We start from the raw sequence: 26,183 nt of genomic DNA on the forward strand, positions 1-26,183 counted from the left end.
CATTACCCAGAGTTTTGAAAGAGGGGATCCATTTTGATGCTGGCATTGGCATTGGCATTGGCCATTAAAAAGTTTTGTCAAGTTAAATTACCAAAAATTGCAAATTGCTTGGATTATGCGCTGTTCAAGGACATGGACATTGTTGCCTGTTGTCCAGACCACTTTCACTTCCTGTTGCCCCGGATTTGCCTATGTATGTGCGTGTGTGTATGGGCTGCATTGTGTGGCTAAAGGATTTCATACACTCAATATAATTAAGGGCTTGAGCCTTGAGCCCAAGTTATGCGCCACACAAAAACTCTCTCATCCTGGCTCTTTGTGTCCAGGCAACGTTTTGTATATTTTGTGGTCTGAGGTCTGGTTGCCAATGTGTGTGTGTGCAAAGAATTTGTCGTACAGCATTTGAATTGTATGTTAAATTAAATTTTACCACAGAGACCAGACACTCTCTCACACTCACTCGCTCTCTGGCCCACCCAGTTGAGCTTGCCTTTGGGTGCTTTTTTGCTAAGTCATTGGCCCCACTGTGCCTTGCCTCTGGATGCTGCTGTGGCATTAACTTGTCAGTTTACTGAGCTTGACAGATTTTTCATTGGCCCGAGCCAGTGGTTGGTCGGTTGCTGGTTCGGTTTGCCTTGCTGGTCAACTTGGCCTGTTTGTTTGCAGGCTTGGCCATACATACTATGCAGATAGGCAGTGGGAATTAATTGTATATCATTTGATTTTGTCTGAAGTGCATAGAGATTGGCCTGGCACAGGTGTCATTGTGGCTGCCTTTGCGGATATTGGTTTGAAACTAAATTCCAAATTCCCAAATTGCCAAGAATGCGTTTACATGTGCAGAAACTTACACACAAAGCGTCAGTTTATCTAAGAGATTAAATTTTATTATCTAAATGCATTTAATAAAGCACAAGTAGTTGCATTGAAAGTTCAGGCATTTCAATAAATAAACAAATAAATTGACAATTTTGTAGTATTATTATTTTAAAGATATTGTTGTTTTTTATTGAATAATTAATTGAGACAATTTTGTATCCATATTTTAATTTTTTCAAATATTTATAGTAAGTAAATATATATTATAGTAAATAAATAATATTATTAAATATAAAGATTGAACACTTATACATTGATTTTTTAATTTTTTATTATAGAAATAACTGAAAAGTATTTTAAATGAAGTTCACAGATTATTCAAAATAAAATTAAATAAAATTTAAATCTAATAAATTTTCTCTTGTCTAATTTCAGGTAAATTTTTTTTTTTTTTTTTTTTTCGTTTTTATTTCTTTATTTTGTTGCAGCTTATTGTCTTAGACTCTATAGCGCATTTAGCTCTAAACCTTAACTAATGGGAGGGCAGATATGCCAATTATTCTGCACTTGTAGCTACTATCTTAATTAGTTCTAATATTGTCTAGAGGATGCAATCTCTTCAGTCTTCGCCTATTGTTGTTTATAGCCAGGTTGCTTGCGAGATGGTTAGGATGCGCTGCAAGTCTGTCCGCGTATCTTGAACTGTGTCGCCCAATGAGTTCAGCAACTGTGGGAATTGCTAAATCCCTATGTAAGACTGAGTTTCTTACAAACCAGCTGGCTCCAGTCCATCTGCGTAGTGCTTTATTCTGCAGGGTCTGAATTTTGTTCCTTGTAGTCTTCGCCGAGGAGCCCCATAGAGAGATACCATATACGAAGGTTGGGACAACTATTGCCTTGTAGATGGCGGCCTTGCTGCTGTAAGACAACTTGCTTGAAGCTCTCAGCATCCAGTCGAGGGTTTTTAGCTTGCTTTTGCATTTTGAGGTTACTTGACTTATGTGCGCTTTAAAAGTCAGCCTTCTGTCAAGAGTGATACCAAGGTACTTTACTTTTGAGGCTTTGGGAATAGTGGGCCCCAATGCAACGCTTGGGCAATCTCCTCTTCTAGTGGCGAAGGTAGTATGTACAGACTTTTGTGCATTAATGGTGATACACCACCGTTTTGCCCAGCGTCCGAAAGAGTCCAGATATTTTTGTAGTGAGTCTGAAGCTTCTTGCGCAGATACGTGACGTGATAAGATGGCGGTGTCATCTGCATAGGTCGCTATGAGTACTGCATCTGTACTTCCTATATTTGGCTCGGGAGTTGGCATATCTCCTGTGAATAAAGTATAAAGTGTTGGGCCTAGAACACTACCCTGTGGTACTCCAGCCATAATTGGTCTAGTCAAGGATACTGTTTGCCCCCTTGACACTTGGAAGGTTCTTCCAATAAGGTATGAGGATAGCAACGCGAAAAATGGGGCTGGAAGGGTGGTCCTCACTTTCTGCAGCAGTCCCAGGTGCCAAACTCGATCAAACGCCTGTTTGATGTCTAAAAAGACGGCAGAGCAGTACATCTTTTCTTCAAAGGCTCCAAGGATATGGTGCACAACTCTGTGAACCTGTTCCGGTGTTCCATGCTGTCTCCTGAAGCCAAACTGATGGTTTGGAATGGCCTCCTGGCGTCCCAGATGTGTCAGTACTCGTTCCAGAAATATTCTTTCGAATATTTTGGAGAGTACTGGCAACAGGCTAATTGGTCTGTACGACTCAATTTCTCCCACGGGTTTGCCAGGCTTAGGAATCATCACAATCACGGCGCGCTTCCAGCAGGCTGGAAAGTGCCGGATGCGGAGCATGGCGTTGTACACCATAGTTATGTAGTCTATGGTGGAGTCAGGCAGTGCTCTAAGGACTCTGCCGTTTATTAGATCATATCCAGGGGATTTTTTTGCCTTCACTCTTCTGATGTGTTCAAGAACCTCTTCTTTTGTACATCCAGTTATCTGGTCTTCAGCTGGGAGGGGCGAGAGAACGATGTCTTCTGTTGCTTCGATTTCTGAGGCCTCTGCGGTAATCACCGGCGTGAATTGGTCTTGAAGGTGGTTTGCAAAAGCCTCAGCTTGAGCTTCGTCTCCAATGTGCCAGGAACCAGAAATGCTCCGAATGGGATGACGTCGTATTGGCTGCCGTTTGAGCTTTCTTGTAAATTTCCATAATTGAAACTCTGCGTCAGTGGGCGATTCAGCTCGTACCAGCGCATCGCTGATACACCTCTTTTGAAGCAGGGCGAGAGCAGCTTTAAGATGCCTCGTGGCTTCGTTGTACATGGATTTGGCATCAGGCGTGCGTAATCTTAACCAGCGTCTCCTGGCCCATCTTTTGTGTATTAGTAGGTGTTGGGCCTCCAAGGTGAGGGGGATGTTGTACGGAGACTGTTGTCTTGTTTGGCAAGATGGTGGGGCGGCTTGGTGCGCAGCTTTGACTATTTCTTCCTGCAGTTTGTTTGCTGCGTAGTCCACGTCTTCAGGAGTGTTAAGTTCCATTTCTATGTGCAAAGAGTAATGGAGCTCGCGCCTAAAGACTCCTAAATCTGATCCTGCTGGCAGTAGTTGTTTCCTAATGGGCAAGGGCTGTGGCTGCGCGTGGATTGTGACTATTAGTGGCAGGTGGTCAGAGGATAGGTCCAAGGATTCTTCAATGGTCAATTGCCGGTCACAGATGCCTTTGTAGACAGCGAAGTCGATTGCCGAGGGCCTGTGTCCATTAATTGGGTAACGGGTGGGGGCTCCAGTCGCCAATATGCTGAATTGTAAGTTTTGAATCGCCTCAAATATGACTTCTCCGCGACGATTCGCACTATTGCTTCCCCAAAATGGGTGCCATCCATTCCAGTCGCCGCCGATGAGGGTCTTATTCAACCTTTGGCCTAGAACCTGTTCCATGTGATGATCACACAGACCAGTGTTTGGCGGAAGATAAATTGACGCAACTTCGATCGCTCCAATAGACGTAGGCAGGGTGATGGCTGAGACCTGCATTGTTGCGTTGCAAATTGGCAGTAAAGGTGTATGCGGTATTGTTGCTCGTATGAGGATTGAGGATCCACCAAAGCAGTTTGCTCCTTCACCATGAGCCTGATAGTGTTCGTATCCGAAAATTTGTGTAGTGGGGCACTCATGAGTTTCTGTTATTAACATTATATCTATGTTTTCTTGTGAGAGAAACGCAGCCAGTTCCTGAGTCTTGTTTCTCAGGCCATTGGCGTTCCAGATACCCACACGTAAAGCCATTATTTGTAGGCAAGCTTGGTTATGATGGCCATTAAACTGTTTAGCATGGTTGCTTGTTGGGATTGTACTTCTCGCATCGCTTTGAGCTCGGCATTAATTGCGTCAAACTGACGTTGTTGTTGCTGAAGCATTTCAGTGAACAAAGTGTCACTTGTGGTATTCTTATTTGACGGTCCACCTCTAGCGGCCTGTGCGTAAGAAACACCACTAATAGGCGTTGCAAAGCTCGTGGCTTGGGTAATGCTCCGGGGCCTTGTAATTTCGGAAGCAGTACTCGGACCCGTAGACGGTGTTTGTGTGGGACTCCTTTTTTGTGCTGGGGATTGCAATTTGCGCAACCGCTTGTATACTTGGCAGCCCTTATAGTTGGCTGGGTGCTGTAACTCACAGTGCACACAAGTTGGTGCCTGGTCCTTTTCGCGGGTGCAGTCTTTGGATGCGTGTTTCCCGGCGCAACGCACACATCTGGGAGCTTTGTGGCAGTAGCGTTGTGTGTGTCCAAATTCTTGACAGCGATGGCATTGTGTCAGGTCGTTGTATCTTCTTGGCAGTTCCACTGTGCAGCGTTGCCTGCAGACAACTCGAATGTCCAAAATTTCTTTGTTGTTGGGGGCCTGAGCCACGTCAACAAAAAATATATTTAGCGGTGTTTTGTCCATACGGCTCAGTGGGTTGTGCACATTTGTAATTGTGTGGCCTTTGGTTTCCAATTCCTTTTTAATTAGTGTTGTATCAGTGCTGGAGTGAAGCCCTTTGAACACGACTCTATATGGTTTGTCCTCCTTAAGCTGGTAGCAGTGGAACTCCAATTCCAGCTTAGTAAAGTGGTCTATAACTCTGCGATAGTCCTCACTGCATTGGGTTAATACACCTATGTTATTCTTCTTTGGCTTAATTACGTATGATTTAGCATCAATTACTTTATCTATTATCTGTTGAAGTAGGGCCACAGACTTGATGTTTGGACACCATATGGGGGGCGGACGAGGTTTCGGAGTAGTTTGCTGGTCGGTCAATACTGGGGCTTCTGGAGCTACAGGTGATTCGCTGTAGTCTTCATCTTCTTCTACGAGCAGTGAAAATCGATTTTCTGATATTAATGCTGCATTGCTGGTGCTTGGTTCGTCGAAGATGAGCCTTTTCTTGATGGTTTTTGGTGAATTTGGCTGTTTACGTTTCGTGTTTTTGTTGTTAGTGATGCCTTGCACGGAGGCGATATCTATTTTTGAGTTTATTGGCATGATGGAGGCTTGCCTATTTGCCATCACAACGTTAAGCTGGGCTTGCATTTCTGCATTTACCTTTACAGCTGTAGCGAGGTTATTGACATTAGATGTCATCGCGGATTGTGCTTTTGAGTGCAGGCGCACTCGCGCCAAGCGACGAAATTTCGTAAATTGCAATTAAAGCAATTGAGTTACGCGGAAGCAAGCGATAAGAAAACGCTGCGTGTGCGGTTTTTGTTGCTGTTGCGTTGAAGAATGCACCGCAAAGTTCTATTTTTAGAACTCTGCAGCAGTAGAGCTTAAGCGAAGGCTGTTCGAATTCACGTCTTTACAGGTCGAACGACTGATCGCGATTTCAGGTAAATTATTATGCATATATTACAACCACACGCTAATCCAGCTCTGATGATACTTGAGTAAGTCAATACACCATGTTAAGTGTTCCATTGAGAGTGACGCCCACTGAATACGTATATTTCGCAGACATACATTGCAATCAGCTTGTTGGCAAGTAAATGTATGTATATATAGAGCTAAGCCTATAAATCAATAAACAATGCTGGCGACAAAAGGAAACTAAAGTACTTACAGACGTATCTCAGACTCATACTACTAGCAGCTGCCTTAAGTGGCTGGTTGCTCTTTCATTATATTCGTATGAGTATGACCAAGATATATCACTGGGCTATTTGGCTGATTGTCATTGCATAAACGGCGTCTGGGCATTTTATTTAACTGCCTCGCCTGGCTCTACGCACGAGCTGTCCATAGTTGGCTCTGGAGTTTGGCGTATAGTGCGAAATGTGTAGGGGAGAATTGATGTCGAGTGCCTAAGGAAGGCGCAACGTTTTAATTTAATAGGCGCACATGAGGCTCCGGCACATAAAAACCAATTTCGCGTAAGTGATAAAAATGCAATGAGCATTCGTTCGTCTTCATAATCATGGTGATAGCGATGCTGATGCTGCTGCCGCTGCTGCTGCTGCTGCTGATGACAATCATCAGCTGCTGACGCAGACGCTTAAGAATTAAATTTACGATGGCACCAAAGTAGTTTTGACACATATGTATATCTAGAGCACATGGCTGGGCGGCAAAGAAAACTTCAACCGCAGACCGAAATAGCAAATTCTTGGGGATTGCAAGCGGTTAGGCTTGTTATACCCTAGGAAGTGTTGAAGAGGTTATGCTAGATATAAAGGGAAAAACTGTTTTTCTATTTATAAACAATATATATTTACCAAATTTTAGTTCTGCATAATCTAAACAAATTTTAATAAACTTAAAATTTTTCATAGATACTTGAGATGATACATATAATTATTATATATAAGATCGAGTTTACCACTCGATCTTATGTATAATAGTTATATATTGAGTAATATTGAAAATGTATATAGTCTATTCAGTTGATTTGCTTTTCAAATAACTCTTATTTAGACCAAACTTTAAGTAATATATTACTATCTAATATATCATTCTAATAACACATAGAAAATTGTTTGACTGCAGGGTATACTCTAGTTAATCATACTCACTTTATTTTCTTGTTTGCCCTTTAATTGTTTAATTTGTATGCGAGCAACAGCAAAATTAAACATTGCATAATGACATCAGGCAGGGAATGTTTAATGTCTTTGCCATCAGACAGACAGTCAAGTACGAATATACCCCAAAAGCTCCACACACAAACAGACAGCGACACACACAGTCACACCATATAAATGCAACTTTCAATCATCATCAATTTCACATCAAAGTGTCGCCTACAGCCGGAGCTGCAGACGCCACCAAATACCAAACTGCTCCTCTTGCTATGCCAACGACGACCGCCACTGAAGAGATCATATCGATGATATGCGCTGCCTGAAGTCTTCGACATGACATTTTTCCTAGTCGCCTTCTTTGTTGTTGTCATTGCTGTTGCTGTTGCTGCTGCTGTTATCGTGGGAGTGTTGTGTCTGCGTGCATGCACTTTTCAAGTTCAGTTTCAGTTCCAGTTGCCAGCTGCCAGTTGCCAGTTGCCAGTCGCCATTCGTCCATTGCAAATCAATCATTCAATCAGTCAGTCAGTCAGTCAGTCAGCCAGTTCGTCTGGCATGGGCTATACAAGATATTCGCATTGTTAAATGACCGGCGAGTTCACTTCAAGACACAGACCCAGACGTTGTATTTCCTGTGCAAATTACTAGACGCACTTGCCAGTTTTATGGCTCTTCAATTGATTTCTTGATAGTTCAATACTTAGCCAGGAAATCACGCCTGGCAAATGCTTAAGATTTTCCCATCAACTTGTTATAGCTTTAACATTTATTGCCATTTTCTAGCTTCATAAATGTAATTGTCGATGTCTGGGCTTACGTGTGCTTATATATGCATACGACAAAAGTTATTTGTTAGACATGTGTTTTGTATGGCTGTAAATCAAGAAGATTGATGATTGCTGATGATTTATAATAAATTTTTAGTATGCAAATGATTTTTCATAATCGTTTGCACAGCTTGCAACATGATTGGTTGCTTGATAAAATGTTAAGAATTCTCAAATTTGCAATTCAATTTCCTAATTCTTTCACACACATTACATACCGAGTGCATATGCAGTACATACCCATAACCTATCCAGGAGACACTCGATACATACCTAATACATACCCGATAGAAAACAGAGAGCGGTACATTTCTGCTACGTACCGAATTACCCGTTTTCAACCGTTTCATAACCGTTTCCTTTTCTTTTTCAGACATTTAAAGTATTTCAAATTAACTGTCTATAAATTTGTCCCATTTTCATCTTCGATTCATTGTTGCAAAAACTTTTTACTCGATTGTTCAATTCCCCCACTCAGATATTACCCAATTCAACGTCTATTTTCAGAATTGTTGCCTCAGGCATCGCAACTGTCAGCAATTTACATTTGACACGCCCAAAACAACTCTAATTACCCAGTTGACACAGGCAGCCGACAATGCTCGTCCCCCTCTACCCCAGTCTAGCTCAGACCCCAAAAGCACTTCGATAAGGTCTTAATTCTAGGCGAGAACTGTTAACCGTTATCAGAGCTGTAATCGATGCAAATTCTGATTTTTTATTTTACATAAAATTGACACATTTGTCGAACTGTCGCTTTGTCGCAATAAATTCCATTCACTGGCCTGGGGCAGTTTGAGCTCCGCATTTGCCTTTTCCCTCTGACATTTCAATTGCCTGCGGCCTGGTGTGTTTTGGGGCGTTTTGGCTGGGAGGGCGTGGCCTATCGCAGTGTCGCTTGGCATAATTGAAATTGACATATTTCATTGTCGGCAAAAGGCAACGAAAATTGCCAAAGTAAATTTTTCCAATTTTCATCAGATTTAAGTGAGGGCAGCAGCTGCGTGGACAAAAGCTGCGCATTGATTTGCTTTGATTTTCATTCATTCATCGCCCGCTGTCATCGCTCGGCTTTATTTACCGTTTTGCTTTGTTGTGTCGAGCGCTGCAGGGGGGCGACGAGGCGTGGCAGCTTAGGCGTGTAGCTTTGTCTGTTTTTAGCCCGTCCCGTCGACTGGGCTAAGCGCTTTCCCCCTTCATTTTCCTTTCGCCTTCAATTGTTGCACACTTTTCCACTTTTTCTTTTTTTGCATTGAATCGACGCGTTGAGCCTTGTCATGGATTTTTGGCAGCTTTACCAGGATTAGACGGCGTGAATCAGTCAGCAGCAGCACTCCTGTTGATGAAGCTGTAGATGATTATCAACATGATTTAGTTAGAATTTACTTTAAAATTTTATAGGCCTCAAGGTAGCAAGTGACTATAAATATATAGAAAATCTAAAGGTAAGAAAGGAAAACAATCACGCGTTGAGTTTTCTTGGGAAAACAAGAGTTTGCTGAAGCGCTTTATTTATATTTGCAAAGGTTTTGTTAAACTAAAAGGAAAATGTTTTTACAGCTAAAAATATAAATTCCGAGATACTCCATAGATCTATTGAATTTACAGAGATTTAGTGGGATGCCTAGAAAGATTAAAAAAAAAAACCAAAAAATGTATGATCAAAACAGATTAAGCAAACATGAATAAATAAATAAAAAAATAAAAAATATTAGATTAATTAAAAAAAAATAAAAATGATTATAACTGAAAAATAAATAAAATAAAAAAATAATAAATAAAAAAGTAAAAGTAAAAATGCTTAGATAAAAATTTAATATAAATTTGGAGCCAATTTCATGCGTTTGGTCTTGGAGCTACAAAATTTTTAACTCTTAATAAATTCCAATTTACGCCTCACAAATAATAAAAATATATTTATGTATTTATAGCAAAAAATTTATTTCAAGAAAATTTTATTTTGTTTAGTTTTGAGACACGAAAAACCCTCATAGCTTGGCTTAACATTTTATAAGTAAATTCTTTCTGTGTATTTGTCCTTAAAATAATCCCAACTTTCCTTTGTATTTCCCATAATATTTTTATTTTAAATTTTATTGGAAATTGAGAAAACGTTATTTATGTAAGTTGAAACTTGGCAAAGTGGAATCTATGTGCACTTCACTGCCTGCGCTTTGTCTTCTCTCTTCCACGCCGGCATTTGGCATAAATTAAAATGCCGAAACAATGAAAATGTATTCAGGACGAGTGTAGTCGACTGGGCAGGTATTTGGGTCAGCAGCTGTGCTGAGCAACATGCGAAACAGAAGTGGCACAAATTTAAGCGAAGAACACTGTTGCATACCATTGGGAGTATTGCTTTGTTCTTGTTGTAGCTTCATTAAAATTAAAATAAAAGTGCTTTGCACTTGGGCGTGGCGCATCCTGTTAATATTAATGAGACTACAACAAGAGCGGCAACAGTAGCTGCAGCCACAGCTTGCCACAAAAAGTGCGCATAACTAATTGAGTTTTTTTTTATTTTATTCGCCGGCTAATTTGGCTGACCAAGTTTTGCATTGTCTTTTAGCCTTTGCCAGCTGCAGTAAAATTTCATTGTGTTTTGGTAATATCTGAAGTTGGCCTGGTTTGCTTAAAGTTTACTTCTGCTCGGCTGGCTGCATCTGTGGTTTCGGCTTGTGTTGCTGCAACTGTCTGAGAAACAACATTGAATGTTGTGCCGCGAATCTGTTGAAGTAGAACCGAGATACATGGAATTTGTAATACATGTTTTGCATAATATGTTTATAATGTGTATAGAATGCATCGGAGCTTAATATGCTGTTTCTTTTGATACAGACTTAAGACTAAACTTAGAAGTCGAATCTAACTATGTCCACCTTTCGAAGCTAATATCGGTTTGATAATTTATATATTTAAATGAAAATTCTGCTAAAAGGAAAGTCTGACTTCCGCAAATCTTTCTTAAACACAAATGCTAATGACATTTAAATGATGAGTCGATGCTGTAAGCAATCAAGAAAGTTTCCCTCACAACATGTTTACATGCAAACACTTTGTGCCCTTTTTGTGTGCCCATCTCTTGTCCACATCTCATTTTCATAGTCATGTGAGGCATTCGAAATATTAAATAATATCCCATGGCCAATTAAGAGTTACTTAAGCTCAGCCCGAACATGAAATTAAAGTGCGCAGCATGCAAATGGCATTTGATGTATGCTAAGGCAAAGACCCAACGAGCTCTTAGCTTGAAGTCTTCAAAGCCACAAAAGTTGTTTGCCTTTTGGCCTTTGGCATTTGGGTTAACCTCTCACACTTTGCTTGAACAAATCAAAGCTGGCAAATAAAATTCGAAAAGTATTTGGCCGTAACAAGTTTCTAAGGGCCGAAGCAGAACAAAAGTTTTGTATGTATCGCATTCCGTTAGCGCGCCTTTAGGTATGCCATAAACTGTTAAACAAAACAAGATTTTCCGCGTTTCAATGTATTCTTATCGCACGCTTATTTACTATGCAAAGTTTGCCAAAGTTTGCGTTGTGTAAATTTCTCAATTGCCGCATGCAAAGCGCTCGTTGGGCTTCCACTAAAGCAGAGAGTGGGCTACGAGTGGGTGGGCTTGGAGGTTTTTTAGGCCGCTAATCAAATGCGACATTTATCAAATTGACACGCAACATGGCGACTAAACATGCAAGCTGCATGCGGGCACGATGTGGGCGTGGCATACAGCCAAACGTGTCGCTTGTTGCATGCATGCCAAATTAGCGCTTTATAGTGTATAGAAATTTGTTGAAAAGATATATATATATATATTTGTTAAAAAGATATATATATATATTTCTGTATATTTTTGGCAGAGTTCATCATGCAACATTTTGGCTCAGGCCAATTTTGAGAGTTGTGGCCAAATGGATTTGCGTCTAGACTGTATCCAGCCTCTGCTCTCGTCTGAGACCAGCAGCTGTGGCCAATGCCGGAAAAGTCTTAGCTTTGGCAAGTGGCTTAGACTGAGATTTGGATGCAGTCTGCACGGCATTGCTCTGCTCGGCATTGCGCGACGAACATGGTCTGCATTTGTAATAAGCTGCCAGCTAGGGTCTGAGACTCTGCTCTCCTCTTTTATTGAGCCTTGAGACAATCATGGCAAATAAGTCGCATACTTCAAATAAAAATCTACTAAATCAACTTTAAGTTCATAATTTAACATGGGATTTTGTTGACAAGCCAAGCTGTTAGGTAAAAACATATGCATATATTTATTTCATATTTTTATAAAATATTTCACATATTAAATTTGACAACTCGAATTTGATTTGCGTTCGCTGCATATTCAGTCGGCTTTAATTTTTTTTAAAGCGCATTCAAATGTTCATCAGATTTTACATTTTTTTAACTTTAAATTGCTTGTGAGTAAAAACTGGAAAAATATTTGAAAAAATATTGTAATCTGGCCATATCGATTATTATTATATGTATCTATGTATATATATATATCTGTATATATATATATATAATTCTTGTTTTGTTTTTAATTTTGCAGTAATAACTGTTTCAGCTTTCATCTGGTCAAACTTTTATTTTTGGCTTTAAAAGGCTATTTTTTAGCTTTCAACCTGCATGCAAAAATTGTTATTAAAAATTTATATTTTAATTACGGGCTTTGTCTGTGACAAATTTTTTGTTTCACATTTCAGACAGCAAATTCGACAGATATTTTTAGCACCTGAATTATATTTAATATAGTTTTATTTTATTTTATTTATACACAAAAATTGATTGCCTAAAAATGCGTAAATTGCAATTAAAGTGAATCGAGGTGAGTTCGCTAATTACACAGGATAATAGAATTTAGCAAACAAAAATTAAGTTTATTTATCTGATGAATTTTGAGCCATCGAATCTAAATCCGAATTCAGAAAATTGTAAAACAAATTTTTTAAAAATTATTAAATCATAAGTTCATTTAATAATATAAATATATTACTTTTGGTTTGAGTTACTAGTCTGCGTTAACTTAATCAGGATTTTATGTTAGGCTCTTGCTATCCGTTCCCTGTCTGTTTTCACTAATTGCTAAGATTATCTATTTATTTCATATAGACATTGCTCACATTGTTACGAATATTCAACTACATTCTAACTATATTCAAATGCCCATGTATTAAGATAAATGTCATATCAAAATAATATACACCAGACCACATAAATATTAATTAATATAGTTGAGCCAACTAGGCCACAAAATTGGATGTCATTATTCAATTCAGTATTCCAGCTAAAGCCGTCAACCCGTCGCCTAGACTAGTTCGAATGATTAGCCAAGTTTCAACGGCTTTTTGAGGGCGACACATTAACCGTTATTCCGGTAGTTCGATAATCAATAGGAATCAATGTGCCAATGAACTCGTTATCAGCACTAATGGAACCTTTTGCCATGCCACATGCAAGCGACGTGCACGCAACCATTCGAAAATAAAGTAAAAACTGGGAACAACATTTCAGCTAACAGCAGAAACATGCATGCATGCTCTGCCACGCCCAGCCGCCTTCTATGTGGCAGCTAATCCGCGCCTTTATGCTACCACAATATGATTACAATAATTTTATGTATATTTCCCTTTTTTTAAATATTGATGCATATATATTTTGGGTCACGCACGTAACGGCAACAACAGCAAACAGGAACAAATCAAGCATCAGCCGGAAAACGGAATTGATTATCGACACTATATTTTGCCCCCCTCTTTATATATATATATTTATATATATCAGAAGCCATTGGCGTCCGCAGGTTTGTCGGCAGCGTTTTATCTATTTGCGTGCCGCGTTGCCGTTTGCCTGTTTTGAATTCCAAATACAAATTACGAAATTTAATGACTTCATTTTGTGCCTTGATACCCTGTGACCAATTCAAATTTACCAAAATTTAAGAAGCTACAAAATATTATAATGGGATAGTAAGTAGACTTTTAGAGACAGCTTTAAATTATATAGAACGTTTTTTTAAAAAAATTTTAAATTGTTGCATTTAATAGTTTTAAGACTGGGAATATTTTGAGAATATAAAAACTGTTAAAACTAAATTAAATTAAATTCAATTTATAAATTTCGATACTTAATGCAGTTTTAATGTTTTTTTCTAAGTTATAAGAAATGTGTTTATTTTAATAAAAATATAATATTATGTTATAAATATTAAATAAAAATTATATATTTTAGGTCCTCTATTTTTTTTAATACCAGAAGCAATATTAATCGATAAATTTATATTTTGTGCGAATTAATTATTTCACATGTTTACAAGGTATTTTGCAGTCTATTTCACATGATTACAGCTTTCAAACTCTTCCCTTTAAAATGCCCATGACGTGTTTAGAAAATTCACGTAATGAGGTCAAAGGTTATTTAATTGTGTGCAAAGGAACGTAGCGCGATTAGGGTGTATTTGTGATAATTGCTGTGGCATGCTTATATGTTGCTTAGGCGAACTGATGCAAGAGAGTAGTCTGTGAAAAAAATGTTATAAATGCGGACTTGCTTTGCTTGGGCCAACCGGAGCAATCAGTTTCGACAAAATTCTAACTAAATTTATTCAACTTGAAGGAAATTTGAAAAATTCAAAAACATAAATAGATTTGAGGTTCTCAAGATGCCGAGTGAAACCCAGTAAGTTCGACAGTTAAGCATTATTTATGTATGTATCCCAACTGTTCAAAGGTCTAAGGCCAAGAGCCCATTTCTACAATTTAGCTCCGCTGCAGGCAGCCCAGAAACCAAACGCAAGATGTTGCTGTTCAGGCAGTTGCTAAAACGGGAGATCGACAGGGACATGAGGCCTCGAAAAGCCGTTCATGTGCGCCGATTATCAGAATTCTGAACAATAATGTTGTCCCTGTAGTTTTGTTGCAATGGAACGTAGTGACCAAAATTCGGCATATTTTCGACCTCTGTTTTCAGTTTTTCAATTTTTCAATTTCATCATGTTTTTTGGTCCATAATAAACTTTCACTGGCAAAATTTAGACAAAAGTTTTTGTATTTCAATTTGACTGCTGTTGACAAATAGCTTTATTCATTTCCCGGTCATGTAAATATTATTGAAATATGTAAGCATTTTAGATAAATTTGGTTATAGTAATATTTTCTTTACCAATTATAATGCAATAAATTTCCCTTGGGTACACAAAAATACTGCCTGAAAATCAACATATAAAACGCATATATTTTACAATTTAAAAACAGCATAAACAAAAATGTTAAACGCAGTGAATAAAAAAATAAAATAGATAAATAAAATGAATATAATTTTACTTCCAGCGGAATTGTTTTGGCTATACAAATATTAAGTGAACTTATTTTTATTCCAAACTTATCTGAAGAAAATAAATATAACTTGTTTTTAAAATATTTTGTTTTTAAATTTGTTTGCAAAAAAAAATAATCCAAGCATAATATATAAAAAATATAAATAATTTCATATATTATAGCATATTTTTTCATATTAAATATTTTAAAAATGTATAAAGTTCCATAAATGCTTTTAATACAGCTGCCATCAAAAAAGTTTTACGAAAACACCCATAAAATGTAGTTTCTCCCGAAATTTATGCGAATTTGTTTTGTTGTGGCACGCGCAGGCTACAGCCGCTTGTCAACCGCTGCAGCAGTCTGGTCAACTGGCAAGCGCTTTTGTTGCAATTTTTGCGGTTTTAACAGTTTATTATAAAGTGCCAGTTAGCCGGCCAGCCAGCCAGCCAAACAGGCGACAAAAACAACTACAGCTGAAGTCATGGCAATGTTCGCTGCTATAAAAACAAACCCGAGGGGAGTTCAGGCTTTCAAATGCCGCGCGGCCGATTTTAATTGCAGTCAAGCGCCAACTGTTACATTTCAAAGTCTGCAACTTTTATTTATTTATGCAAATTTTGTTTTTGCTTTTATGCACCAGGGGCTGGAGGCGTGGTAAAACAATATTTGCTGCTAAATTGGCAAAAGTGGCGCAAACTTTTGACCAGCTTTTTAGCAAAGAGACGACGAGGCAAACAAAAAAAATATTTTGATGGCCGCGACAAATAAATTGAAATTGTTGCGACAATTTTCGTTGCGTTTATATATATATATATTTTTTTTTGACAAATGCTGGGGAAAATGTTTAGAACGAAAATACGTTCTATTATTTCGAATAGCTGCAGCTGGCTAATTGGACGACAAATGGCGCGATGTACGAGCTGCGACACGTGCCAATATTGTCGAGCCAATTCCCCAAGCTGCTGTTGCGGATCCAAAAAGTTTTTCATATTTTTTGTTGTTTTTGTTGTTAGCTAACTTTGGCCATTTTGTGGCTTGGCAATTGCACATACTGGGACATATTATGACGGCAACAAAAGTTGCCGGCCACGCCCCAAAACGAGGTGTGCGTTGGAGAGAACGTGATGACACGTACATTGCGTATACGACATGTGCTACTTGCCAGCTAAGGCGGCAGACACATGTATACGATTTAGAAATATATATAGTAGAGTACAATATTGTTTAGTAGAAGTAGGTTGAGCTAACTCTTAGCGCTTTATTGAAAAAGAGTGATAGTTCTGATGGAGGACGGGTTCGAAGGGCGTGAAGACGGCTTTTTCAATTATGGAACGTGGACTGCCCTTGTGCTGCAGCCACAGGCGCCTGAAAGAATTAATTAACACAAAATAATGAACAGATCAAAATTCCCTATTTAACAGCATCGCTCACATTTCGGATAGCATATCTTGTGGTCCTTCCATAATTCCCTTAACGGTGCCTTCTTGCGTATTCATACACCAGCCATTGAGGCCTAGCTGCTTAGCCTTGATTTGTGTGTGCTTCAAGCCAGAAGAAACTGCTTTCAGCATCAGTTCAAACGACAAATTAAACTCAAACTTACCTTACGAAAATATACACCTAAGGTGGAAGAATTAATATATCATTTATGTAATTCGTTTTATAATAAAGACTAACCCTGCACACGCCCATAAATTTCAAACATTGAACTAAAAATCCTTTTTTCAGCTTCCATTTTACGGGGTAGTGTTTCGGTGGGCAATTTCGATACGATTTCTTTCGATTGTTTAATTTTGTTGTGCATTTTTTAAACTGCTCAGAAATTTAAAAAATTCTTCAAACAAAATTGAAAAATACTTAAATATTTAATAAACTTTTTATTTCAATAAAATTTATTATGATTCTGCCTGTGAATCTTATACGAATGACGAAACGTTGCGAGCTAAAGTTTGTTTAAAAATATTATGACAACGTTTTCTAAACATGCTATATAAGAAAAGTGTCTTTGTAAAGTCAAGTGAAAAAATTAATTAATTGTTTAATAAGTTTTCAAATACTTTTCGTAAGGCTTTTAGTTATAAATTTGTTGCTCTGAAAATGTGAATGATATTTATTTGCTAGGACGAGACCTCAATAACTACTTTAACATCTTTGCAATAGATTTATGCACTCGCTGGCAAATTGAATGAATTTAATGCACGCCGCGAATTTATAAAACATTTAAATAGAGTTATTTCTTGCTAAGCCACAGTAAAATATTTAAAAAGTTTAACACAATCTCATTTTATAACTGTTATCAAGCTTTAAACAAGCCCTGGCTGACTCCCTATTTCAATTCCTACGCTTTAATCGCAGAGGGCTTGTAATCTGCCCAGGCAACTATGCTGTCAATTCAAATTCCCGCTTGTAGTTAATATCCTTGAATGACTTCTGGGCGGTGGCAAAGTTGATGCTGATGTAACAACAATTCAAACACAATTGAATACCGCATTAAAAATACATAATATTTCATCTGACTGTTTGGTGAGTGCAATTTGCTCATCAGATCATCAGATTTCCGCACTTGTAAGAGTTCAAGCAAGTAGTTCCACAGATGCTATCGCGCGCACTCCTTCTATCTCTCTCTCTCTCTCTCCCACTCTCTATCTATATATCACTGTCTCTTTCTGTTGTCAGTTCAAGCCATTTGGAGCTGCTTCACTTTTAGCGCTTCCGGTTCGTTAAATTTAACGGGCGAAGCTCTGAGCTCTGCGCTCTGCTGGCCACAGGAGAGAGAGAAAAAATGGAAAAAGGATATGAGAGTCACTGAAGGTAGTGAGCGGAGGCTGCGGGGCCACTTGCAACTTGGACGCTTCAGTGGAAACTTCAATAAAACGTTTGACGCTGCAGGCAAACTGACATTTTCCATTAAGTGCAGACAGCTCGCAATTTTTGGAAAACCGGACTGGGACTGGGACTGGGACTTAGACTGGGACTGGAACTGGACGAGGCAAACATTTTGGCCAAGTTTTATGATAGCAAATGATGTTCGTTCGCCTTAGCTCTTAAGAGCAGTATATTATAGAATCCGAGTCCGGACAGCTGCTGTTTATGGCCAGCTCTTAGGCACACGCAGAGCCAGCATGCATATTAATTTAAGCTGAAGTTGAAGTTGCAGCTACTGTTTGTTTTTCGGCCAAAGCGTTTTGCCCAAGTTTTTGACCAAAACATCAAAGTGTCATCAACAGGCAGCCACTCGCCGGGGCTGCACTTCCGCTCTTGACAAGGGAGCCAACAAGAAGCCAGTCAGGACAACGACAAGCACTGACATTGTGGCCCCACTCCGCCTGGCCGCTGTGTCTCTGCTGCCTTGGCCTCTGTGTCTGTGTGTCCTTATCATTTGCGACAAATTCGTCGACAACTTTACTACAATAATATTTATTTTGAAAATATGCTCGAGCGCGTCTCCTTTTGCTATCTTCGCACACTTTGAAGTGTTGCCAATGTGCAAAAGTAATCAAAATATTTTGTCAGCTCCAGCTGCAGTTTAGAGCTGGCAACCGAAACGATTCGCGTGCTCAGTCTTCATTTTTGTGTGTGCCTTTAAAAGCGCTTTTCCACTAGTTGGCCAAGGAAATTGAGTTGAAAGTGGCGCAGCTTGCTCGCTACTTAAACGGTGCCAACAACTTTAAGTACAGCTGTGCTCGCAGGCATTTCGAATATTAGACGCCACTTTGCACTTTACAGCGAGCGGTGCCCCACCCTCTGTTCTCTCTTTCCCACTCTCCTTGCTACAGCTATTGGTGCTGCACAGTGGGTAGAATTTATTGTATCTGTAGCTTAAGTGAAGGAGTTGAGTAATACATTCTCTTTACTTCATTGAAGTATTGCCTACAATTTATTTAGCAACAAACTTAGAGTTGACTAAAAATATTTCCTTCAAAATTAAATTTGCAATAAGAACATATTATGATCAATCAAAATAAGTTGAATAATTTTTTGCATATAATAATAGGAGCTCCAAAGATTTTATTCCTCTGAAAAATACTAAATACACATTCTAATACTTAAAATATTAACTTCTAATTCATAAATAATTTAGAAGAATGTTGAAAAAGAATTTATAATGGAAATACTAATGCAAATATTTTTTTAGAATTTTAGCTCTAACTTTATTATGTATTTAAATAAAATAAATAAAATTTTGCAAAATACTATCCTTAAAAGCTAAAATTATTTCAATTATTATTATTACCTAACAGTTAAGCAATCTTAAATCTCACTACATTACTCTTAACAGCTTTTGTTTCTGTTAAAAATGTTTTTACATAGTTTTAACAGAGTTCTGCTTAACATTTTCTGTATTTAAATGCACTTGAAGCTTTAAGTATATCTATAAATAAGACTTCGTGTTAAGCACAGTTGAAAACTTTTCTTTCATTAGCTTCTTTTTGCACACAAATATGCTAATGAGTCCCACGGTGCCTTCCGCGTTAACCGAAATTGACATTTATGCAATTTGATTTTGTGCCGCACAGCAAATTAAATTTGCTCAGTTTGCTGGCCACCCGAAAAAGTATGCTCTGTTTTTGAGCCCGCAGCCAAAGCAGACTGAAAGATGTCTGTTATACTTATGCATGAGTGTGCGTGTGTCTCTGTGTGACGTTTTCAAACAATTTCACGTTGAAATTTGTTACAAATTGCGGCTACAGTGAAAAATTTGCATAAAATTTCCATATGCGTTTTTGTTATCCTGCCTGTTAGCCCGGCCAGGACCCACGCTCATTTCCCTTTCACTCATTTTTCGCTTTTACTATTTGCATAAAAATTGCCGCATGACTGACAAATTTCACGTGTCGCTCTCGACAAATTTATGAGCTCTTGAAATTATTTGCGCTTATTCAAGTCTCGCGAGTCGCATAAAATTTGTATTTTAAGTTCTTTTTTCGGCTTTTGTTTGCCGAGCTGATGGGATTTGTCCAGCATGGCGGCGAGGTGTTAACATGTCCAACATGCCCACCATTTGCGTTCGCCCATGACCAACCCTCGTATAGAAATAAGGCGAGTTAATTTATTTGCGCCCCGTCCAAAAAACGCCAAGCGAGCCGCCTCTCAACCAATTTTCATTAAAGCACATAAATTGTTGTTTATGGCGCCCCCGAACCGCCAATGGCTAGATACCTGGGGACCGGCAGCAAATCCAGACGCTGCACTCCCAGCATTCTGAGACAGACTGCGGCTCTGGGCAGCCCCAATGTTTTTGTCCAGAAGTCGACTTCATTTCATATTCATGGGCGCGCAATTTGAAACTCCTTTTTTGCCATAGCCGGAGCCCGAGCCGGAGCCGTAGCCGGAGTCGGGATCCTCTTACTGCCTCGTTTTGTATCCGTTAATAAAGTTTGGCAATTATCTTTGCTGCCTGTTGCTGTACTTTTTGCTGTGTCTGTGTGCGTGGGCGGGCTGTGTCTGCTCGGCCGATAAGTGTGCTTTAGACAAGGCATCTTTGTCCCTTGTTGTAATTGCGGTTAGGCGACTCGGAATGGGCGCAAAATGGAATTTCAGAGTAAGACTTTAAGTTTCAAGTAACAATTTTGTTGTAGGTTTTATTAAACAGTAATTAAGCTAACAGGGCTTGTGTTGCCAGAAGTACTTCTCTCGTATAAAAACCATAAACTTTATAGCTTTAAGTAGAAATATTTTATCTGCTGATTGTCGTTCGCTCCCACACTTTGAAAAGTTTTTGGGTCATCAATAGTCGAGCTGAAAAGCTGTCTGCAACCTAAGCAAAGACACCACATGGCCATCATATCGAGTCACATGCGCCATCAATTTCATAGAGTGCAAAATGTGTGTGTCTGTGGGGGAGGAAAGTGAAAAAGTTGCCACGTAAAACCTGCCTCAATATAATTGCATTACACGTGGCTATCACAAGTGAAAAACCGCACGCAGAACAAAATATAAGTAAAAAGAAAGAACTGGCAGCAGCAGCTGCCTAATGCGACGAATACTCAGCTACCACAACCACACAGCTTAGCAACCACCCGCCAACCAGCCACCCACCAGCCACGCTGTAAACCACAAGCTCAGCTCTGTCGGCTAACCCGACTCAAATGTGAAAATGACTTGGCAGGCGACTTTTCATATTTGCAACGAGTTATGCTTAGCTGCTGGAGTAGCTTCGCATCTCTCGTCTTTTGCAGGCGTGAAGCATGATCCCTGTCGTTGACAGCGGGCCAGAGCAAATCCTTTTTCTTAACCTTTTGCCAAGCGTGCGCATACTTCAAGTGTGCTTAAGCCGCCGCCGCTGCCTACACTTGCCCCTAGCTCCTCGAGCTCACACCTCGCATCAGCTTTGATGTGGTCTACGAGTATGCAACACACAAATCACCAGGGCGTCGACGGCGTCTGGAATTTATGCTACCTCTTAGCAGCAATATATGTATATAAATATATATATATATATATATATATATTATATACGTGTGTGATCTGTGTGATTTGGCCAGGCCAGCGAATGCCTGGCGGGACCCTAAGCTGACACTGATGTACGCCATTTTCTGTGTGTGGGTGTCTCACATATATATTCTTCAGTCAACCAGACCTAAAAACATGGCTAGCCCATTAGCTGCTTTTTTTCTCATCTTTTTTTTTTCTTCTTTCGTCACGGAGTGTGTAAATATTTTTCGAAATTATTTTACGCTCGAATGGAATGAATCGCTTCGACAACCGGTAGCCGGAAATCACTTTTGACATTTTCGATCTATTGATTTTTTATGGTTCAGCAATTTTTCGGGTTAGATAATGACTCGACAAAGCGGAAGAGTGTAAAAAAAAATAAAAATTTAATATAAAGCTTAAAATTATTTTGTGTTAAGGCTAAGTTACGAAGCGTGAATAGGACGCAGCATTTTATGGCATTTATAGAACTTTCTTTAATTTTTATTAAATAGTTTTTCTGGTTTTCTTAAGAAATATTTAAAGCTGCCTAAAACTAAATATTAGAAAAATTTAAAACTCAACCATTTTTTTTATTTATTTTATTATATTTTTCTTTATGTTATTATATTTATTTTGCAGCTTCTGTTAATTTTTCAGGTCAATGATATTAATACTAATTTATGTTTTAATGAACTAAAAATCATCATCAAAACCAATTGAGTTTCCTAGTATAAATCATATGAGAGCATTCCAAATATAGGAAATTTTAGCTCAATTTCAATCTATCAAAAATATGCTAAAATTTGCATTTGAATAACTTTTGTAAAAAGCGCAAATTTGTTGCAAATACAATTTATTATAGATACTCTACGATGCCACAGTACTATGTAGTCTCATGGCACTATAAAGTTATGAACTATCTTATCTCAATCTCTGGTTACAGCAAACAGCCCCTAATGTATCGCTCTCGTTAAAAGTTTGCAATCATTGCCCAACTACTTAGTATAAGTTCTAGCCCAGCAAGTTGCCCCAGCTCTGCTCTGCTCTATCAATCGCACTTACTTTGAGATGTATTTTGATCGAAACTACAAAGTCTACACTTGCTTTTGCCATGTTTCCAGTTGCACAATGCAATGTACAATGCGCATTGTAACATGTGTGCGAGCAACTGGATGCAGATAGTACGACTACACCTGGCAATAAACAGTAAACTGATTGTAACCGAACATGCCAAACAGAGTTGCCGCTCTGCCCCTCTCTTACTCTGTCGGCAACTACAAAGGCGACGACTGTTTGCCAAGTTGTAATAAAGTTTTTCGTAAACAAGTTTGAGGGGCCCACAAGCACAGCTCGAAATGGAAACACAATACAAATGCCCAGCCACTAGTAACACCGTTTGCCCAGACCCAAACTTATCTTAAATTCTAATGCAATTGCTGGCCAAAAAGCAAAGGATTTCTATACTAATGTTTCAACATTTTTCTCGCTTTTCCATTGCAGGTATGTACCAGCCGCCATTTTGTTTCTGCTGCCTGCCCCGGCGAGTGTAAGTGCGTGTGTGAGTGCGAGTCTGTGTGTGTAAGTGGCAAACAAATGCATTATATACTATGCTTAGGTTTAGCTCTCATGCATTTACTACATATAAGATAATAAAGTAGTCGTCTGAATCGCCTGGCTTAGCAAGGCGAACGAGAAATTGTGTTGCATACTTTTTGGCGTGCGGTACGTGCCGCTTATCAAATGCATCAGACTTCAGGCACAGCACGGCAAACACAATACACATAGAGAGAGGGAAAGAGGGCGAGAGGGACGAACACACAAAAACCAAATAACAAACAGTCCACACAACAAAAACGAACAATACAGCATTTCACTTTGGCTTTGATTCCATTTCTTCTATATACTCTAACTGGAGTGAGTTTTTCTACTATAGAGACTCGCTTTTGAGTAAAGTGTAGTGCTTGCCTGGTAAGATTTGAAGCGGTATTTTTATAGTTAATGAGTTTCATATGAGAGAATTGAATTTTACCTTTTACTGAAGTCATTGAAATCAGTTCTTTGAGTATTTGTGGCCCAAGGCTAAATATTCTGTCTTATGCATCTATGTTGTATTTTTTTTCATTATTTATCTCGCTATTCAATATATTTGAAACAAAGGAAGTAACTCTGAGACATAAAAGCCAAATCGGAAGACTTTATTAAGATTTTATTTCGCTTTATTAAATCTATTTTATTTTTCTCTCTATATATGCTTTTCAACTTCCTTGCAAATAAAACAATTATTTTGGTATATTATATAAATAAATTACTAAAGAAAGAATAACAATTTTTTTATAATTTGATATATATAAATATTACATGTATAATCAAATTTTGTATTGGATTATTTAAGTATATAAATAAACTTTATATGCGTAATACTCCAAAGAAAACTTTGAACAATTTTTCGCCTTTGATTTGGGTATTTAATGTATTTTATGTATTTATGTATTTTATAAGAAAGAAAATAAATGTTATTGCAATTTTATAAATCTGCTGACATATGAAATATTTATGTATAGAAAAATTATATATTAGAGTATTCATACATATCATCTTAGGGATATAAGGGCATATAATGTATGCGTATATATATATATTTCCTATAAAAAGAAATCTAAGACTTCTTCAATACTTCAACTACCATTGCATTAGTATAAAAACCAGAAGAGTATTTAAGCGTTTAGCAGCTTTGATTTTCCTGCTGTTTTTCTTCACAATTCCTTATACATTTTTATTGTGTTGATTTCTGCGCACTGTATCAGTCTTGCTGCTGTTGTTGCTGTTGCTGTTTCTGTTACTATTGCTGCAACTGTTGTTGTCTGTTTGTTTACTTAATGTTGTTCACTTATCCTGCAAATGCAGCAGCAGCTGAGCCTGAAACGTGCCGCCACAGCAAAAGCAAATCCACACGCACACATAGTCAAGCATCTCTTGGCCAAATACTTGTGTTGGCCTGCATTTGATACGGCTTATTCATTAGTAAGGTTGACGCCTCTAATCAATTGAGCTCAAGGCAAAGATTTCGCATTTCCATTATGCTCTCTGATATTTGCAGCAGCAATTACCTAAAATTATGTACATAATTATGGGTCTAGGGCCTTCGAGCTGCTGCTACAGCAACATATTTGCTAATGCAATTATTCAGCATAATTATGCGTTTATTACACAAATGAATTCAAATACAGCAGCAGTTGAAGGGGCTGCGCTCCTATAATAGATAGCTGCTGCTCAGTGGCTCAACCATTTGTAGCCCCAAAGGCGGATTCTACCGATTCTATCTGTCTGCCTCCTGCTGCTACTGCTGCTTGTTGTTGTTGTGGCATTCGGTTGTTGTTTGCGTTTTTGGACTCCAGCCGACAGCCAAAACTGCATTACTGGTCGCATATTTCGGGGCAGCTGTGCATCGTCGGTTGCCCAATTGCATTTTAATCGCAATGCTTTTGACCATACGCATTGCGAGCACTTAATGAAGTCGCGGCTCAAGTGCAGCAGCATTCATGCCGTGGCATGCAACATGCGGCAAATGAACAGGCTCGTCATGGGGATTAACCCAAGAGTATTTAAGCTGCTTGAAATTTGAAAAATTTTTAAGATCCAAAAGAGCACAAAATTGATGAAATTTGAAGAATATGTTTTCACAGAATTCATTTTTAAATATTGCTTAATAATTTTTAATAAATTGTATGTCCATTTACTATCAGTTTTTATATACACTCTATATACAATTTAATTAGAATTTCTTTCGAGCTTTCATTTATCGACAATTGAATTCCTTCAATGCAAATATTTGCTAATTGCTGAACATAATCTCAAATGGGATAATTTCCGAGTCGCTGGACAATATATCAAGAGCTAAGCTTTTCAGTATTCAATGACAGAGCTCAGTACGAAAAACCAAAGTCTCTCCCCTTCATAAATGTCCAGTGTCAAAGAGTTTATGGTCGCAGCTGGCGTGGCTGTGTTCTGCAACAGCTCGCGACGATTTATATTTGCCATTTCCTGCTACATGTAAGCCATCCGCAGAGAGCAACAAATGGTGAACTAACATCAACATCGATGTGCAAACATTAACCCCGAACTAAGTGAAGGTCCCGCCCGAGACAATTTCGCCCGAGTTGTTTTATTTTTGTTCTCATTTCTCAGGTCGCTCTTGGTGCTTGGTGCTCGGTTCTCTCGGTGGCTGTTGATTTGTGGCTGATGTGTTCTTTCACTAAATTCACTTAAATTCGTGTTATTTCCGCATGTTTCACACCCAGCACCTCTCTCGGCAGCTGTATCTCTAGCAAATGCCCCGACTTGCCACACAAATCTTCGATTCGTGTCGACTCGTAGCAATTTCTTTTGCAACAACATTTTCTTTGCTTACGTTTTTGCCAATTTGCACTTCATGAATAACATGGCGCGGGCCCGATGGGGGGATCGTACCATGGCTGGCCCATTAGACAATTTGCACACATGCCATTTGGCCAAATCGAAGCCAGCTCGTCGCATGTGTCCCTACGATGTTTGTTGTTGTTCACTGCTTCGATTTCTTTCTTTTTCTTTTGGCACGCTAATTCTCTCAGTGCACAGATTGATGCCGCTTCTCCCAGCATTTTCCCTGCTATTCTAAACATCCGTTTAAACTTTCTTTCAAGTGAGCTTCACATGGCATCAATTCTGGCACTTTTCTCATTTGAATTTAATTTCCAGCTAGCTCTGCGCACACTTATGCCAACATTTTCGG

At 38.6% G+C, this 26,183-nt stretch overlaps 3 protein-coding genes across 4 annotated transcripts in view; 2 read left to right on the forward strand and 1 right to left on the reverse strand.

The window, feature by feature from the left end:
- Positions 1–26,183, forward strand: part of LOC111600665 (E3 ubiquitin-protein ligase TRIM9) — a 108,393-nt gene that overhangs the window by 38,080 nt on the left and 44,130 nt on the right. The gene's annotated exons all lie outside the window — the stretch shown is intronic.
- On the forward strand, positions 14,246–14,727 carry LOC111600687. The gene is made up of 2 exons (XM_023316944.2): positions 14,246–14,357; positions 14,409–14,727. The coding sequence occupies exons 1-2, from the start codon at positions 14,341–14,343 to the stop codon at positions 14,566–14,568; spliced, it is 177 nt and encodes a 58-aa protein (XP_023172712.1). The 5' UTR covers positions 14,246–14,340; the 3' UTR covers positions 14,569–14,727.
- LOC111600678 (acylphosphatase-2) lies at positions 16,219–16,863 on the reverse strand. The gene is made up of 4 exons (XM_023316933.2): positions 16,676–16,863; positions 16,602–16,618; positions 16,430–16,539; positions 16,219–16,363 (listed from the first exon to the last, which is right to left on the reverse strand). Exons 1-4 carry the CDS (start codon positions 16,800–16,802, stop codon positions 16,249–16,251), a joined length of 369 nt encoding a protein of 122 aa, XP_023172701.1. The 5' UTR covers positions 16,803–16,863; the 3' UTR covers positions 16,219–16,248.

Source organism: Drosophila hydei, unplaced genomic scaffold (genome assembly GCF_003285905.1).
Source record: "Drosophila hydei strain 15085-1641.00,03,60 unplaced genomic scaffold, DhydRS2 tig00008114-arrow-pilon, whole genome shotgun sequence".
Taxonomy (NCBI): Eukaryota; Metazoa; Arthropoda; class Insecta; order Diptera; family Drosophilidae; genus Drosophila; species Drosophila hydei.

Bases quoted from the DNA above. Each gene is read 5' to 3' on its own strand.
- LOC111600678 (XM_023316933.2), bottom strand. From the start codon at position 16,802: ATGCACAACAAAATTAAACAATCGAAAGAAATCGTATCGAAATTGCCC. The intron at 16,364-16,429 runs GTGAGCGATGCT...TAATTCTTTCAG, and splicing joins CAAGATATGCTATCCGAAAT to GCGCCTGTGGCTGCAGCACA.